This window comes from Kogia breviceps, chromosome 9 (genome assembly GCF_026419965.1).
Source record: "Kogia breviceps isolate mKogBre1 chromosome 9, mKogBre1 haplotype 1, whole genome shotgun sequence".
Taxonomy (NCBI): Eukaryota; Metazoa; Chordata; class Mammalia; order Artiodactyla; family Physeteridae; genus Kogia; species Kogia breviceps.
In genome coordinates, this window is record NC_081318.1 from 18,075,828 (window position 1) to 18,093,301 (window position 17,474).

Consider the following 17,474-nt stretch of genomic DNA (forward strand, 5'->3'; position numbering starts at 1 on the left):
GCCGCTAGGCCTGAGCGTCCGGAGCCTGTGCTCCGCAACGGGAGAGGCCACAACAGTGAGAGGCCCGCATACCGCAAAAAAAAAAAAAAAATTATGATCTGTCATGTGGAGAATTAGGGAAAATGAGTTGGTCAGAAATGTTTACCTTTAAGGTCTTTTTATTCTTTTTTGCTTTGTATTATTAAAGAGGTGAATTAAATTTATAGGGACATATGCTTTTAACTCAACATAAAAAGAACACTGCTCTCTAACAATGGAATGAAGTGACTGCAGTTTGGTAAACTACTTGTCACCAAGTGTAGTCGTTCAAAAGTGGGATGCGCCTGGGTCCTGTCGTCAGTAGGGGGTGAGAGTAGGGTGCTCTCAAGGTTTCTCTCTGCTTTCAGATTCAATGAGCTGGGAATGAAAAGATTAGACAATGAGATGAATAATATTTATTTTTTTTGACTTGGTAAAATTACAAGAAATCCAGTTGACATATAAGGAAGTTCTACTGTCTTTTATATTTCTAGAATTAGAGAGAAAAATAAAAATTTGAGATTCAGAATTTCTGGGAAGGTGAATTGTTCTTTGTCTGTCTGATTTGAAAATAGTCTTCTAGTTTCTTACGTGCAAATCTTGACCAGACACATATTAAATAGCTTACGTTCAGATGATAGGTGACCACTCATAACTGTCTGTATTCCCATCTTATGCACAAACCTTGATTAGGGAACTGTCTTCTGAAATAATCAAATGTATAGTCATCTGATATATCTGGCCTTGTATCTAGAAAAGATGGTAAAAGTTCATTAGTAGCATGAAAATAGTTCATTGACTCTTTTACATTTCATATTTTTATCTTTTTCTAAATGAAAAATGCTAGCAGATAATATGTAAATAGTAGTTTAGCTCAATGAAATTAATACAAACAGTTCTCAAACTTATATGATTTTTGTTGCATTTTTGCTATTTATAGTAAGGTCTAAAAAATGTTCATACTCTTTGGGTCAGCAGTTCCTTTCTAGGAATCTATTATAAATAAATAATTAAGAATATACACAAATAGGGAGTTAAACATCTTCATTGTTGTTTACAACAGAAAAAAGTGTTTAACAGTGGGGGTGGCTAAATAAAGGTTCACTAATACAATGGAATACTTTGCCACCATTTATTAACATGTAAAGAAGTTAATAATATCCTGTACTTTTAAAGGAAAACATAGGTTACAAAAAAACATGAGGATTAATTATAACCTGTGATTAATTAACATGGAGTGTATGTGTATAGAAAAAAGTCTAAAATATTTCTGACATTAAATTTAACAGAAGAATATATAAAAGTTACATATAAAAAGTGACTGATTTTGCTTGGATTATCACTATGAGAAAGAATAATTTAAAGTTCAGTGAAGTAACCATCTTAATTATAATAAAATTCTCTCCTTTCCTAGGTATGGTTCTTACTTTCATTTCTATTTTTAATTAGCCTGCTGTATCACAAACTAAGTGGATTTATGTACTTGTATATATACTTTTAATTAAGTTACCTGAAATTCTTTTTGAAAGTGTGGTATAAATGTATAAAAATTAATACATACACATAAAATTAATGAAGTATTTTAGACAAAATTAAAATAGTGTTTAAATTTTGTGAATATTTTTCAAAGGACCTCAAGTAAAGATAATGAGATAAAAATTAAGAAAAAAATATACCAGAAATGTTAGAGATTCAGAGATTTATGTTAGACTTAGTAGATTCCTATAGAAGCAAATGAATAATCCAAAATTTAATTTCTCTCCTGGCTCATCACAAAAGGACCAAGATGTTTTTTAAAACATAAAATCCCTATATTCTGTTTTGAGAAAAATCCTTCAAATCGGCGATATCTCTCAAGTACAGGGACCACTCAATCCAACCCTCCAGTCTAACTGACCCTCCCTTCTCTGTGCTCCCTTGGAACCCTGTCCAGACTATAGGCATTGCACCTGTAACACTGCACTTAACTTGTTTATTTGTTTGTCTCCTCCTATTAAAAGATGAGTTCCTGGGAATAAGAAATGGTACAGTATATTCTTAATATCCCTAGCACAAAGCACAGTGATAACCTCAAAGCTGTAGCACAAAAAAGTGTTTGTTGAGGAAATGAATTACTTGTTTATGAGAGGGTAAAAGCAGAACATTACCTGTCACATCAGAATTTGATTCTTTGTGTCTTTGAACTAAATGTCCTTTTTCACAAACCTAATGGAACACAGAACCAGAAGGAAAGCAGTACTATATTATAAACATGAAAATGAGGTATATTTTCTATGATTTATCGTAATTTTCAACATTTCTCATTTTATCCTCATAGATTTAGAATGGACAAAAATAATCTTTTAAATCAGCCTTCTATCTTTCGCAACACTACTTTTCTTCTACAACAATGATAAAAGAAAATATTAATATTGTATTTTGGCATTAAAGGGAGTTTGAAATTTTTACTTCATATAGAACTTATTTATGATGAGAAAGAGACAAAAATGTATGCTTATAATCTCACTTAATGAGAAGAATAAAGATTTAGCAAGATAAGTGTGAAATGAGTGAAACTATATAAAATTGTATGAAAAGGTATAAGCAATTACAAAACTGTTTATATAGAAAAGTTGAAAACATATTTTCTTGTAGCTTGTAAAAAAGTTCAGAGTAAGAAAGATCATATACATGACATTGCTGTCTATCTTGAGATACTTGCCAATATGACCCAGTTGGACTAAAAGAGACACAAAACACCATAGAATTGTGACTGCTAATCTTGAGTAGTCTACAAATCATTATGTGATTGTGAAAACATTTTAAATGATTCCCAACTTTTGTTTCTGTATCTGTGCTATGTGGATATTAGAAAGAATTTTCCAAAAGGGCCTGAGAAAAGAACTGAAAACATTTTGCCAAGATGTAATGCATACCAACTCATGATAAAAAGTAGACTATGAAATAGTTAAAAGCTAAAATCCTCTTTTTAGATAAAATTGACATAATCAGGATGAAAATGGGAGGGAACTGTAAAAATCAAAACTTGATTGTTGAAGGGAGAGAGCAAAGGAAATATTCTAGAAAAAATTACAGAAAGTTAAAAGTAGCAATATTATATAATCATTATAAAGAATATGGAGAGACAAGGGGTGAAATTAGGCTGAAAAAAATTCACTTGTAGTAAGACTTGATTCAATGAACTCTTGATGTCATTTTTAGCCCTCTTCCTTTGATTGAAATAATGCTATGAACCATAATAAACTATTATATTTATCTCACAGAAAATCACTTGGCCAGTGTCCTTATGAATGTGATTCTATAAATTCTAATCACAGTAATCTATAATTATTTGTTTTTGCTTAAAGTCTGCAAAATTAATTATTGAAAGTATCCTGGTAGGAAATAAAGTTAACTAAAATACTCTAATTTTTGGGGGGGATATACTGATATCTTAACAAGCAATCATTTAAGAAATAGTTCAAGAGCATGAACTTAAGTTGACCTCAGGAATTAACCTCAGTTAAGGTGATACTGTTCACTCTTTTTGCCAAAGATTATTAGAAAATAATAAAGGAGGAAAAGAGAAAAAATTTCAGAAGTTCTTGGGAGATTAGATTCCATTAATTCAATCCACATTTAGCAGATGACAGTGTATCTGGTGCTCAGTATCTGCTGAATGAACTTGTGACTGCTAACTTTAAATTTCCCACTGGATCACTGTTATTAACTCCAGAAATATCTGAGTAGAAATCTTCTAAGTCTGGTACTCAGGTCTTCAACTTCCGGGCTCTCTGCAGGTAACAGATGCTTGAAAGATTGATTGATTGGATCCAAGGGTGATTTTTTGGATCCCATCAACTAGGGATGTTGTCCTTCATCTGTGTTTGTCAGGCTTATTTCCCAACTAGACAATTCTGTTGAACCCTGGGTACTAACCTTTCCCTGCTACCCCTTCCATACCTTCTGGAGCTATTTGTTGTTATTTACCTATTTGTTTCTTTAGTGACTGGCTGGTACCCCTGAAGTGTCAAACCTCTCATTTGCTCCCTGAGGGATGCAGACTGGGTTGTGCCCCGTTCTCTCTGGGAAGGCACCGGTTTGGGCAGGGTTGTCTTCGACACCTTCCCTGATCACACCCCGCTGTTAAGTTCCACTAATTTCTGGCTGATAGATCTACTGTTTTCAACAGTGCCCTGGAGCATAAATTGCTCTATAGACTAATCCAATCAAATTTGGGCTCCTTTGAAGGAATAGTTTCCCAGGTCAGGGTTTCAGATTTGTTCTGATGCCACCTCAGACTCCTCCCAGCTGTTCCCCTCCCTGCAGTTCTCTCTGGAGAACTAGCCAGCCTACAAGTTTAGCCTGTTTATCCAATGGATCTGCCAATCTTCTCCGAATTGCCTTTTACTCTACTTCTACTGTTTCTGAGAATGCTGTTAAGCTTGAATTTCTCCAGGATCTGTTGCAAATTAAGTCATTTATTTTGGGAAGACATTAGGAGCTATCTGTTTTACCTGGTTCCCCTGACCAAGGAAAAATATTTGGTCTGTTGTGTCGTTTAGCATCTCTGTTGCCTTACTGATTTTCTGTCTAGAAGGTCTGTCCATTGATGTCAGTGGGGTGTTAAAGTCTCCTATTATTATTGTATTCCTGTCAATCTCTTCCTTTATGTCTGCTGCTATTTGTTTTATGTAGTTAGGTGCTCCTATATTGGGTACATTTATGTTAACAAGTGTAATATCCTCTTCTTGTATTGCTCCTTTTATTATTATATAATGTCCTTCTTTGTCTTTATGTTTTAAAAAGTACTTTGTTTTAAAGTCTACTTTGTCTGATACAAGTATTGTTACCCCTGCTTTCTTATTGTTTCCATTTGCATGAAATATCCTTTTCCATCCCCCCACTTTCAACCTGTGTGTCTTTTGCCCTAAAGTGAGTCTTGTAGGCAGCATATTGTACTTGTGAGCCGCATATTGTAGGTTCTTGATTTTTTTTTCCAATCTGCCACTCTGTGTCTTTTGATGAGAATTTAGTCCATTGACATTTAAAGTAATTATTGATAGGTATGTACTTATTGCCATTTTAAACCTTGTTTTCCAGTTTTTGTACTTCTTTGTTCATTTCTTTTTTGTTTTCCCTTTTGTGGTTTGATGGATTTCTTTTGTATTATGCTTGAGTTCCTTTCTTTTGGGTTTCTGTGACTGTATTGTACCTTTTTGATGTTTGGTTACCCTGGTTTTCAAACATGTTAACCGTAACTATATCTACTTGCTTTAAACTGATAGTCATACAAGTTCAAACACATTCTAAAAGATCTTCATTTTTATACTCCCATTCCCTACATTTTGTGATTTTGATGTCCTATTTTACATCCTCATCCTTATCCTTTGTAGTTTTAATAATTTTTACAATTTTTTGGGATTGTTTTTTAATCTATGTACTGACTTATTTAAGTGATCTTCAATCCTTGTATATATTTGCCTTTCCTATTGTGATTTTCCCTTTCCTATAGATACTTGCTTCTTTTCTATCTAGAGAAGACCTTTCAATATTTCTTTTAGGTTAGGCTTAGTATTGCTGTATTCTTTTAGTTTTTGCTTGTCTGAGAAATTCTTTCTCTCTCCTCCTATTCTAAATTATAATCTTGCTGGGTAGAGTATCCCAGTGGGCAGGGTTTTCTCTTTCAGGACTTTGAATATATCATGCCCCTGCCTTCTGACCTGCACAGTTTCTGTGGAGAAATAAGCTGATAGTCTTATGGGGGTTGCCTTGTAACTGACTGCTTTTCTCTTCCTGCCTTTAAAATCCTCTCTTTATCTTTTGCCATTTTAATTCCAATATGTCTTGGTGTGGGGCTGTTTGTATTCATCTTCTTTGGGACCCTCTGTGCTTCCTGTACCTGGATATCTGTTTCCTTCTTTAGATTTCAGGAAGTTTTCAGCCATAATTTCTTCAAATACATTTTAGATCCCCTTCTCTCTTTCTTCTCCTTCTGGAACCAATATTATGTGTAGGTTGGCATGCTTTATATTATCCCATAGATCTCGTATATTGCTTTCACTTTTCTTTTTTCATTTGTCTTTCTGTCTGCTGTTCTGACTGATTGATTTCCATTATTCTGTCTTCCAGATCACTTGTTCATTCTTCTGTGACACTTAGTTTGCTATTCATTGCTTGTAGATTGGTTTTTATCTTGGCAGTTGACTTATCTAATTTTGACTGGTTCCTTTTTATAGTTTCTAGATCCTTGTTACAGTGATCTGCCTTTCTATTGATAATCTTTCTTAATTCCTTTAGCATTTTTATTACCTCCTTTTTGAACTCAGGGTGTAGTAGACCACTGAGGTCTGTTTCATGATTTGTTTATTCAGGGGATATCTCTTATTTTTTAAATTGGGAACAGTTCCTCTCCTTCTTTTTCATTTTACTTAACTTTCTCTGTCTCTGAATTTAGGAGGAATAAACGGCTATCTACTGTGGTCTTAAAGGGGTGCTTTTATGTGAGAGTGTCCCTGTATAGACTGTGTGAGTTCAATATTTTTGGTGTGAGGGCTAGTTTTGGTATGGATGCTAGCCACATCTTTCCTTAGAGTATGCTGGCCATTATCCCCTTGATAGGGGATGGGATTGGTGGGGTGTTGTCCAGAGCCTGCACTGGATTTTGGGTGGGGCCTCCTCGTTGCTCTGTGGCTGTCAGAGCCCTGCTGGGGGTGGGGTCTGCTCCCTGGTTGTTGGAGTAGAAGCCCTGAGGGTTGGGCTCAGTAAGACTCTGTTGCCCTTAAGTATGTGCTCTGTTGCAAAGGAGGTGAGCGCTGAAGCAAGTGAGGCCCATGTAGTCATAGCAAACCTATGTGCCACCATTGAAGGCATCCACAGTTCTTCCCAGAAGCAGCCCAAGGTCTTGTCCGTTTCTCCATTGTGTTTATCCCAGACCTAGTGCTAGGCGGGTGCTGGGAGCTGGGGTGTTGTGGCTGCAGGAATTGAGGTCATTGTGCTGCTGCCTGGGGCTGCTCTCCCAGGACCTGTCCACCCACAGTCCAGCTCCAAGCTGGGGTGTGAGGTGGGAAGAAGCAGAGCACTCTCACAGGGAAAGGAACCGCTGTGTATTCCTCCCCAGGGGCTGTCTGCCAGAGACATGCGATTCTGTGATGCCACTTGGTGCGTATGCCAACAAAGTCCGCGGCCGCCGTGCCTGTGCCCCACCACGCATGTGCTGATGATGGGCTTCAATGGCAGACTTACGCTCTGCAGTGCAGGTACTGACAATGGGCTCTGAGGTGTGGCCTGGGCCACACCCCAGACTCTCCAGGCTGTCTCTGTGCAGCTAGACTGAGTTCACTCCCAGGGCACATTAAACCTGAGATTCAGTGCCTAGCCACCGCACATACTAGCTGCCCCACCCGGCATGTGCTTCAGGCTGGGGAGTGTGAAGAAGTGGCAGCCATCAGCTCTGGTCTCTTTCTGCCCTGACTGATAGCAAGCCAGCACATGCACACACCTTGAGATCACGGTCCAGGCCCTTCCAGTCCCTCTGTCTGTCCTGGTGGCGTTCCTAGCAGTCAGGGGGTTCCCAGGGTGAGGGCTTGCCTGTGTGGACCCTCCCTCCTTCACAGATACCTCCCAGGGGCGTCTTGTGTCCTATTGCCTTTTTTTTACCATCCTACCCAGTGACATGGGGCTCTTTCTTGCAGCTTTGGTTGTATAAGAGATCTTCTGCCAGTTTCCAGTTGGTTTTCTGTGAGAATTGTTCCACATATAGATGTGTTTTTGAGGGGAGGTGAGCTCCACATCCTCCTAGTCTGCCATCTTGATGCACTTAGGCAGAATTTCTGATGTGTCTCTGGAGCTGAGAGTGGGGACAGTGGCACTCTTCTCTCAGTGGTACCCACTTTAGGAGCTAAGATGTAGGTGGGAGGAGGGCAGGAGCCTCAGGTCTTCTCTATTTGCCTCTATTTGCCTCTTCCAGTGTGGAACCAACACTTTAAATCCAAGACAGGCGATTAGGACCAAAATATTTTCAGTGATGTAGCATACAAAGTGGAGCCTTCTTTCCAAGAATGGGGTCTGGGTAGAAAGAAGGGAGCCCCCGCCTCCTGACTGCACTTACCTGGAACTTCGCTTCAACAACAGGCAGCTGGAGACAGGATAAGAAATACGCAAGCCCTGCCCTTCGTGGGAAGATAGCCCTCTGGCTGGCATCTGTGGGGAGAGCGGACCCTGTGTCCTTGGCTGCACTCTTCTGGAGTATCATTGAGCTGGAAGCTGGGGGGCAGGGAGGGGAGAGTCTTGATTCAAATGCCCCAGTCTCTCACTGGTTTCTTTTTGGTTGTTTTTTTGTTCGTACCCAATTTTAGTAGATTTTCCTGAATAGATGTTTTTTCATTTGCTGTATGCCCTTAGGACCATTTCCAGAAACTTTAAATTTTTGTTTTTTTAAAAAAATAATTTTCTTTGATTTTTGCTGGTGAGTGGGTTTGCAGAGATCCTCATGCTATCATGATGGAAGGCAATCTCTCAGCACCATCTATTTTATACTCTTGTTTTCCCATTAATTTTTCTTAGTTTTAATTTATTTCTTCTTGCTATCCTGGATACATCTTTGTAAGATGCCTCAAATACTTTTCCAAGTAAGGTAAGTATAAGTGAAATTTAAATATAGCACCATAATAAGACCCACTTCTCATCTGTCAAGATTCTTTTGTATTTTTATAAACAGTAAATAATATGAGCAAAATTTTAATCATTAATTTTACCTGGGGAAAAATCATGAAGTCTTCCTGGGTATAAGAGGAAATAACTTGCTATTCTTGTTTTTTTCCCCAACGACTGTTAACAACCATATCAATGAATATTTACCTCTTGCTCTTCTCTGATGGCTTGCTATGGTAGAGTTTCTTTCCTTCTTTGTTTTCAGATGTTTTTTCTTGTTTTTTTTATCTAGGTAAGAGAATCATATTTAAAATCATTATTTAATCAATATATCAAAGATAGTATGTATGTATGCAGACATAAAACTATCTTAAGACTTCCACTTCTACGAAGATGAAGTACTCATCCTCTTCTTTCCACTAAGTACAACTAAAACCCCTGGGTATTACATCCCAAATAAAAACAAGAGGCTCTAAAAGGTGAAAAGAAGGCGGCAGATGATGAGGGACTTCAGGAGCAGAAGAGGGGCATGATGGTGAGTAGTTTCATGTGTTTTCTTTTTGCCTCATGTATCCCAGCCTTAGAGCTGGAGAAGTCAGCAACCCACAAATGCCAAGGAGTGAAGAAATAATGCCTGAAAACTTCCCAAATTTGATGAAAGACAGGAAGGTAAATATCAAAGAAGCTCAGTGAACTCCAAGTAAGATGAAATTTAAAAACCCACAGTAAGTCACATAAACTTTCAGAGACTTTTGACAGTATTAAGAGAGAAGCAAATTATTACATGCAAGGGATCCTCAATAAGATCATTATCAGATTTCTCATCAGAAACTTTGGAAGCCAGACGACAATGCAAAATAGGGAAAAAACCCAAAAACTAAAAAGCAGCAGAACTGTCCTTCAAAAGTTAGGTAGAAATTAAGACATTTCCAGAGAAACAAAAGCTGAGGAAGTCTGTGACCATTTGACATGCCTTGAAATGCCCAAGGGATTTCTGCAAGGTGAAATGAAAGGACTCTAGATAGTAACTTGAAGCATAAAGCTCTCAATGAAGTTAAATATACGGGAAATTATAAAAGCTAGTACTACTGTAACAATAGTTTCAAACTGAATTTTTTGTTGTCTACATGATTTAAGATGAAAAAAAAGCATTTATTAGTATAAAATTAGTATTAGACTACTGTCACTTTGGTCTATAACTCTAAACCTTATTTATTACATAATTTAAGAGACTAATACACTTAAAGAACTATTAGTTTATGTTTTTGGGCACACAACATATAACTACATAATTTGGTGACATATACAACTTAAAGCGTGGGAGGAGTGCAGCTGTAAAGGAACAGAGTTTTTGTATGTTTTGAAGTTAAGCTGGTGTAAATTCAAATTAGAGTGTTATAACTTCAGGATATTAAATGTAATCCCCATGGTGACAACAAAGAAAAGACCTACAGAATATATACAAAAGGAAATAAGAATGGAATTTAAACATTTCACCACAAAAAAATCAACTAAACACAAACGAAGACAGGAATGCAGGAAATGACGGACAAAAATACTATAAGGCATATAGAAAACAGCACAGTGACAGAAGTCTCTTTTTATCAGTAATTATTTTCATTGTAAATGGATTAAACTCTCCAATCAGAAGACAGAGACTGTCAGAATGGATAAAAACATATGATCCAACTATATTCAGCCTATAAAAGACTCACTGAGATCCAAAGACACAAACTGGTTGACAGTGAAAGGAAGGAAAGAGATATTCTATGCAAATAATAACCAAAACAGGGCAGGAGTGGCTCTATTTGACAAAATAGACTTTAAATTTAAAAATGTTACTAGAAACTACTTTAAAAAGGATATGTTAATTAAAGATTCAATACAGCAAGAAGACATAACAATTATAAACATTTACATACCTAATGACAGACCAACAAAATGTATGAAGCAAAAACTGACAGAATGGAAGGAAGAAATACACAGTTCTACGATATAGTAGGAGACTTCAATACCCCACTTACGATAGGGAGACCAGTGAGAAGATATATAAGGAAAAAGGACTTAACACAATGAACCATCAAAATTTAACAGACATATACAGAACACTGTACCCAACAACAATAGAATAAACATTCTTCTCAAGTGCATATATATATATATATATATGACATTTTCCAGGACAGAACATATGTTAGGCCACCAATTAAGTTTTAATAGATTTTTAAAGATAGATATCATACAGAGTATCTTTTCTTACCACAATGGGATGAAGTTAGAAATAACAAAAGGAAAACTAAAATGTTCAAAAAATTGTGGAAATTATACACACACTTCTAAACAATCAATGAATCAAAGAAGTCACAAGAGAAACTCGAAAATACTTAGAGAGTTGAATGAAAATGAAAATACAACAAAGCAAAATTTATGGGACACAGTGAAAGTAGTGCTAAGGGAGAAATTTATAACTATAAACACATGCACAAATGAAAGATCTCAAGTCAGTAACCTAACTTTAAACTCAAGGAACTAGAAAAAGAAGAAAAAATTAAATCCACAGAAGAGGAAGGAAGTAATAAGGATTAGAGCAGAGATAAATGAAATAGAAAATAGAAAAACTAGAGAAAATCAATGAAACCAAAAGTTGATTCTTTGAAAAGATCAACAAAATTGACAAACCTTTAGCTAAATGGACTAAGAAAAAAGTTAAATTACTAAAATCAGAAATGAAAGTAGAGATATTACTACCAATTCTACAGAAATAGAAAGGATTATAAGAGAGTATTGCAAACAAGTGTATGCCAACAAGTTGGATAACCTAGATGAAATGGACAAATTACTAGAAACACAGAACTTACCAAGACTATCTCATGAAGAAGTAGAAAATATGAGTAGACCTATAACTAGTTGAGGAGATTGAATCAGTAATCAAAATTCTCCCAACCAAAAATAAAGCCCTGGACCTGACAGTTTCTTTGGTGAATTCCACCAAATATTTAAAGAACTAATACTGATCTTTCTCAAACTTTTCCAAAAAACTGAAGAGGAAGGAACATTTCCTAACTCACTCTGTAAGGCCAGCATTACTGTGACACCAAAGCCAGACAAAGACACTACAAGAAAACTATAGACCAATATCCCTTATGAACACTGATGCAAAAATCCTCAACAAAATAATAGCAAACCAAATTAAGCAGCATATTAAAAGGATTTACACCATGACCAAATAGAATTTATATCTGGAATGCAAAGATAGTTTTAACATATGAAAATTGATCAATGTAATACACCAAATCAGTGGAATGAAGGAAAAAAAACACATGACCATCTCAATTGATGCAGAAAAGGCATCTGACAAAACTCACCACCCTTTCATGATTTAAAATAACTCAACAAACTACGCATAGAAGGAAACTACCTCACCATAATAAAAGCCACCTATAAAAAACCTACAGCAAACATCACACTCAATGGTGAAAGACCAAAAAGCACCTCCTCTAAGATCAGGAACAAGGCTAGGATGTCTGCTTTTACCACTTCCATTCAACATAGTATTGGAAGTTCAAGCCCTAACAATTAAGCAAGAAGAAATAAAAGGCATCCAAATTGGAAAGGAAGAAATAAAATGATCTCTGTTTGCAGATATATTTTAAAACCCTAGAGTCCACAAAAAACCTGTTTGAACTGATACATTAATTCAGCAAAGTATCAGGATACAAACAACACACAAAAACAGTTGCATTTCTATAAACAAATAATAAAAGAAAGGAAATTACAAAAACAATCCCATGTACAAGAGCATCAAAAAGAATAGAATAGTTAGGAATTAACTTAACCAAGGAGGTGAAAGAATTGTATAACAGAAACTACAAACATTGCTGAAAGAAATTAAAGAAGACATAAATAAACACATCCCTTGTTCATGGATTAGAAGACTTATTAATATTATTAAAATGCCAATACTGCCCAAAGCAATCTATGGATTCAGTGCAATCCCTAGCAAAATCCCAATGATATTTTTTGCAAAAATAGAAAAATTCATTCTAAAATTTATACGGAATCTCAAGTAACTCTGAATGCCAAAATAATCTTGAGAAGGGAGAAGGGAGAAGGGAGAAGGAAATTAGAGGGTTCACACTTCCTGATTTCAAAACTTACTACATTTCTACAGTAATCAAGACAATGTGGTACTGGTATGAAGACAGACATAGAGACTAATGGACTAGAATAGAGAGCCCATGAATAAATCTTTGCATGTATGGTCAAGTGATTTTTGACCAGGGTGCTAAAACATTCAACAGGGAAAGAACAGTCTTTCACCAAATGGTGCTGGGAAAACTGGATATCGATTTGCAAAAGAATGAAGTTGGACCCTTACCTAGCACCTTATATAAAAATTAACTCAAAATTGATCAAGGGCCTAAATGTAATACTTAAAACAATAAAAATCTTAGAAGAAAACATAGAGCAAAAGCTTCATGGCATTGGATTTGTCAATGATATCTTGTAATATAACACTAAAGGCACAGGTTTAAAAAAGAAAAAAATAGACAAACTGAACTTAATGAAAATTTTAAAAAATCTGTGCATCACAGACACTATTCACAGAGTAACAAGGCAAAATACAGAATGGGAGAAATAGTTGCAAATCACATACCTGATATGGGATTAATGTCCAGAATATATAAAGAACTCCTAAAACTCAACAACAACAAAAAATAAACGAACCAATTCAGAAATGGGCAAAGTACTTGAATAGACATTTCTCCAAAGAAAATATATGAATGGCCAATAGGCATACAAATAGATGCTCAATATCACTAATCATTAGGGAAATGCAAATCAAAGACACAGTGAGATATCATCTCACACCTGTTAGAATGGCCATTAAAACAAACAAACAAACAAACAAAAAAACCCAGAAAATAACAAGTGCTGTCAAGCATACAGAAAAATCAGAGCCTGTGTGCACTGTTGGTGGGAATGTAAAATGGTATAGCTGCTGTGAAAAACAGTATGGAGGTTCCTCAAAAAATTAAAAGTAGAATTACCATATGATCCAGCAATTTCATTTTGGGGTATATACCCAAGAGAATGAAAAGCAACGTCTTGAAGAGACATCTGTACAATCATGTACATAGCAGCATTATTCACAATAGCTAAAATGTGGAAGCAACCCTGGTGTCCATTGATGGAAGAATGGATTAGCAAAATGTGGTATAAACATACAGTAGAATATTATTCAGACTCATAAAAGAAAGAAATTCTGAAATATGCTACAACATGGATGAACCTTGAGGACATTATGCTAGATGAAATAAACCAATCACGAAAAGACAAATACTGTATGATTCTACTTATATGAGGTACTTAGTGTAGTCAAAATCATGAAGAAAGAAAGTATACAGTGGTTTCCAAGGGCCAGGGGAGCAGAGAATGGGGAGTTATTAATGGGTATAGAGTTTCAGTTTTTGAAGATGACAAGAGTTATGGGATGGTGGTGATGGTTGTACAACAATGTGAATGTACTTAATACCACTGAAGTGTACACTTAAAAATGGCTAAGATGGTAAACGTTATGTGTATTTTTACTACAATAAAAGAATCAAACTCTATATTTTTGAGGGGGCTACTGGAAAAAAGAGGGTATCTACCAGACTTAAAGTTGTCAGAACGTGAGGCTAGAATTCCATTTCGCCAGCAAGAGAGGAGAGTCTGAGAATGGAACCAACCCAGAAAAGGCAGAAATGACATTAAAATGGGGAAAAAACTTTGAATCCTAATGATATCCTTTGAGCCCCTTATTTTAAGCCATGGCTAAAGCCAGTCTTGTCCCTAGACTTTTTCCCTTACTAAGCCAACCAATTCCCCTTTTAGCTAAGCCATTTTTTTTAAAGAGTTTTTTGTTCCTTGCAATGGATGGAGTCCTGATACATACCTTCAGAACATGATTTAGTAGGAAGAGAAGAAAATAGTCCCCATGTCAGTAAGTGGAAGCTCCATCTTCAGTTGCTCAGGCCTGGAATTCGGGAGACCTCTAGCTCTCCTTTTTATTGTTCAAACTCACACCCAAGCCATCAGCAAATTCTCTAGACTCTGTCAGATATATCTAAAATCTGATCACTTCTCATCCTCTCTATGGCTACCACCTTGGTCCAGCCACCACTTTTTCTTGCCTGGATAACTGCAATAGCCCCTTAAATGGTCTCCCCTTGTGGTTCATCATTCTACTCTCAAAACAACAGCCAAAGTGACCTTGCTGACACTTAAAGCACATCATGTCACTCCTCTGACCAAAACTCTCCAAACTCAGAGTAAAAAGTGAAGTCCTAAGCCAGGTTTTACATGATTTGTCCCCCTCAACTTCCAACACTTATCTCACTTTATTTCTTACCACTGTTCTCCTTTTTCAGTCTTCTCTACCCAGATTAGCCTCCTTGGTCTTCCTAGAAGATGACAGACATGCTCCTTTCTCATGGCCTTTGCACTTCTAGTACCTGCCCCAGGAATAGATCCCCCTGGATTGTTCCCAAATTTTTACCCTTCCTATTCCTCCATTGATGTTAGTTTTGGATATATGACTTGATTTAGCCAGTGGAATGAGAAACAGGGACTTTAAACATACTTTCATGGTTTGGCATGCCCTCCTGAACTCTTGTGATTTACCATGAGCAGAACGTACCCTAACTGGCTGCTGGTCTTGGGGTGGGGGGAGGAAGAAATGTAGAATAGATCTGAAACAACCCACAGTCTGGATATAAGTCCAACTGATCCCCTATTAGCCCAGTAGAGCCATAGATGATCCATGAACAGGAAAATAGGTATTTGCTATTATAAGCTACTGAGATTCTGAGAATTTTGTTTTAATGAATAAAATATGAATAGTGTTGAAACTGATACCTAGAGATAGAATGCTGTCCTAATAAAAACCTAAATTATGTGGCAATCATTGGCTTTGTGACTGAAAAACAACAGGTGGTTATAGGAACCTAGAAAAATAGTAACACAAGTTATGTAGAGGTGATACATTTAGTAAAACTATCTTCTGTGACAGGTACATTTTCTGTCTTTCACACTTAACAGAACTGAGTCATTGGGCAAAGAGATTTTGAGGCAGAAAGTTTAGACTATGAGTTGGTTGTTGCTAGCTTTATTTGATAAGGTGTGCTACAAGAAGGAAATCAGCTCAAAAAATGTGGATAAAAAAATGAATTGAGAGGGAAAACAGAGAGCCCCAAATTGTAGAATTTGTAGGTTGGCTTCAACATAGCCTTGAGGCAAAGGTCAAATCAAAGTAATGGCTTTTACATCTGGGGTAGACAATCTTTAAGATGACCTCTGATGATCCCCATCTTCTAGTATTCATACCCTTCTGTAATCCTAGGTCACTGGGCTAAACCTAGTGACTTACTTCTACTGAATGGTATATGGCAAAAGTAATGGGATTCTGCTTCTGAGATTAGGCTACCTTCACTGCAGTCTTTTCAGAGACCTTAGATAAAGGAACCCAGATAAGCCACTCCTGGATTCCTGACCCACAGGAACTATGTGATAATAAATGTTTGTTGTTTAAAGCTGCTAAGATTTGGGGTAATTAGTTACTCAGCAATAGAAAATGAATACAGCATCTTTCTTGGTCCATTCACCTGCTATAACAAAATACCTCCGACAGTGTGGCTAATAAATAAGGGACATTTATTTTTCATAGTTCTAGAGGCTGGAAGGTTGAGATGAGGGTGCCAGTATGGTCAGATGAGAGCTTTCTTTTGGGTTGTTGTATCCTCACAAGGCAGAAGGGGCTAAGGATCTTTCTGGAGCCTCTTTTATAAGGCACTAATCCCATTCAGAGGGCTCTGCCCTCATGACATAATCAACTCCCAAAGGCCCCACTTTCTTGTACCATAATATATGGGGCATTATAATTTCAACATATGACTTTTGAGGGACAGAAATATGTAGACCATAGCATTCCACCCCTAATCCCCTCAGATTCATGTCACTCTCACGTGCAAAATTCATTCATCCCATCCCAACAACCCCTAACGTCTTAACTAATTCCAGCATCAACTCTAAACTCCAAAATCTTATCTCAATAACATCTAAATCAGATATGGTTGAGATTCAAAATATGATTCATTCTGAGGTAAATTTCCTGTCCAGTTGTAAACCCATGAAACCAATCAAGTTATGTGCTTCCAAAATACAACTGTGGGACAGGCATAGGATAAGACATTCCCATTGCAAAAGGGAGAAAAAGGAAAGAAGGATGGGGGGATGGGTCCCAAGCAAGCTCAAAACCTAGTAAAGCAGATTCAGTGAGATCTTAATGGTCATGAATAATCCTCTTGCCCCAAAGCTCTGCCTTCTGGACCCACTGGGGTGGCAGTAGCACGCCAACAGCTTGGCAAGGTGCTACTCATGCCTGGCTCTCTGTCCGGGCTCTGCCCACACCACAGTGCACAGCTCCAGGCGGCTCACCTCCATGGCCTCTATTGGAAGCCGTCTGCCCTGTTAAAACCTATTGGTGTTAATGGTCCTGATGCTCTCTTAGTCACCTTCAGGGCTTTTAAAAATTTGTCTTCATGACACAAACAGAAAGATATACTGTGTTCTTAGATTAAAAGAATTAATATTGTTAAAATGACCACACTACCCAAGGCAATCTACAGATTCAATGCAATCCCTATCAAAATACCAATGGCATTTTTCACAGAACTAGAACAAATATTTTAAAAATTTGTATGGAAACATGAAAAACTCAATAGCCAAAACAATCTTAGAAAGAAGAACAGAGCTGGAGGAATCACACTTCCCTGATACTACAA

The 17,474-nt window shown here is 36.8% G+C and overlaps 1 protein-coding gene across 4 annotated transcripts in view; it reads right to left on the reverse strand.

Moving 5' to 3' along the window:
• AGBL3 (AGBL carboxypeptidase 3) overlaps positions 1-17,474 on the reverse strand; it is a 62,399-nt gene that overhangs the window by 14,666 nt on the left and 30,259 nt on the right. The window contains exons 7-11 of one of the 4 annotated variants that reach the window (XM_067042093.1): positions 8,857-8,937; positions 8,108-8,262; positions 2,166-2,223; positions 703-768; positions 320-396 (exon numbers count right to left, since the gene is read on the reverse strand). In XM_067042093.1, coding sequence (XP_066898194.1) covers positions 389-396; positions 703-768; positions 2,166-2,223; positions 8,108-8,251 — 276 coding nt within the window. In that variant the 5' untranslated portion in view covers positions 8,252-8,262; positions 8,857-8,937 and the 3' untranslated portion in view covers positions 320-388. Of the gene's footprint in view, positions 1-319; positions 397-558; positions 769-2,165; positions 2,224-8,107; positions 8,263-8,856; positions 8,938-17,474 lie in introns of those variants that run through there. The other 3 variants (XR_010842077.1, XR_010842078.1, XR_010842079.1) reach the window with 3 other exon arrangements.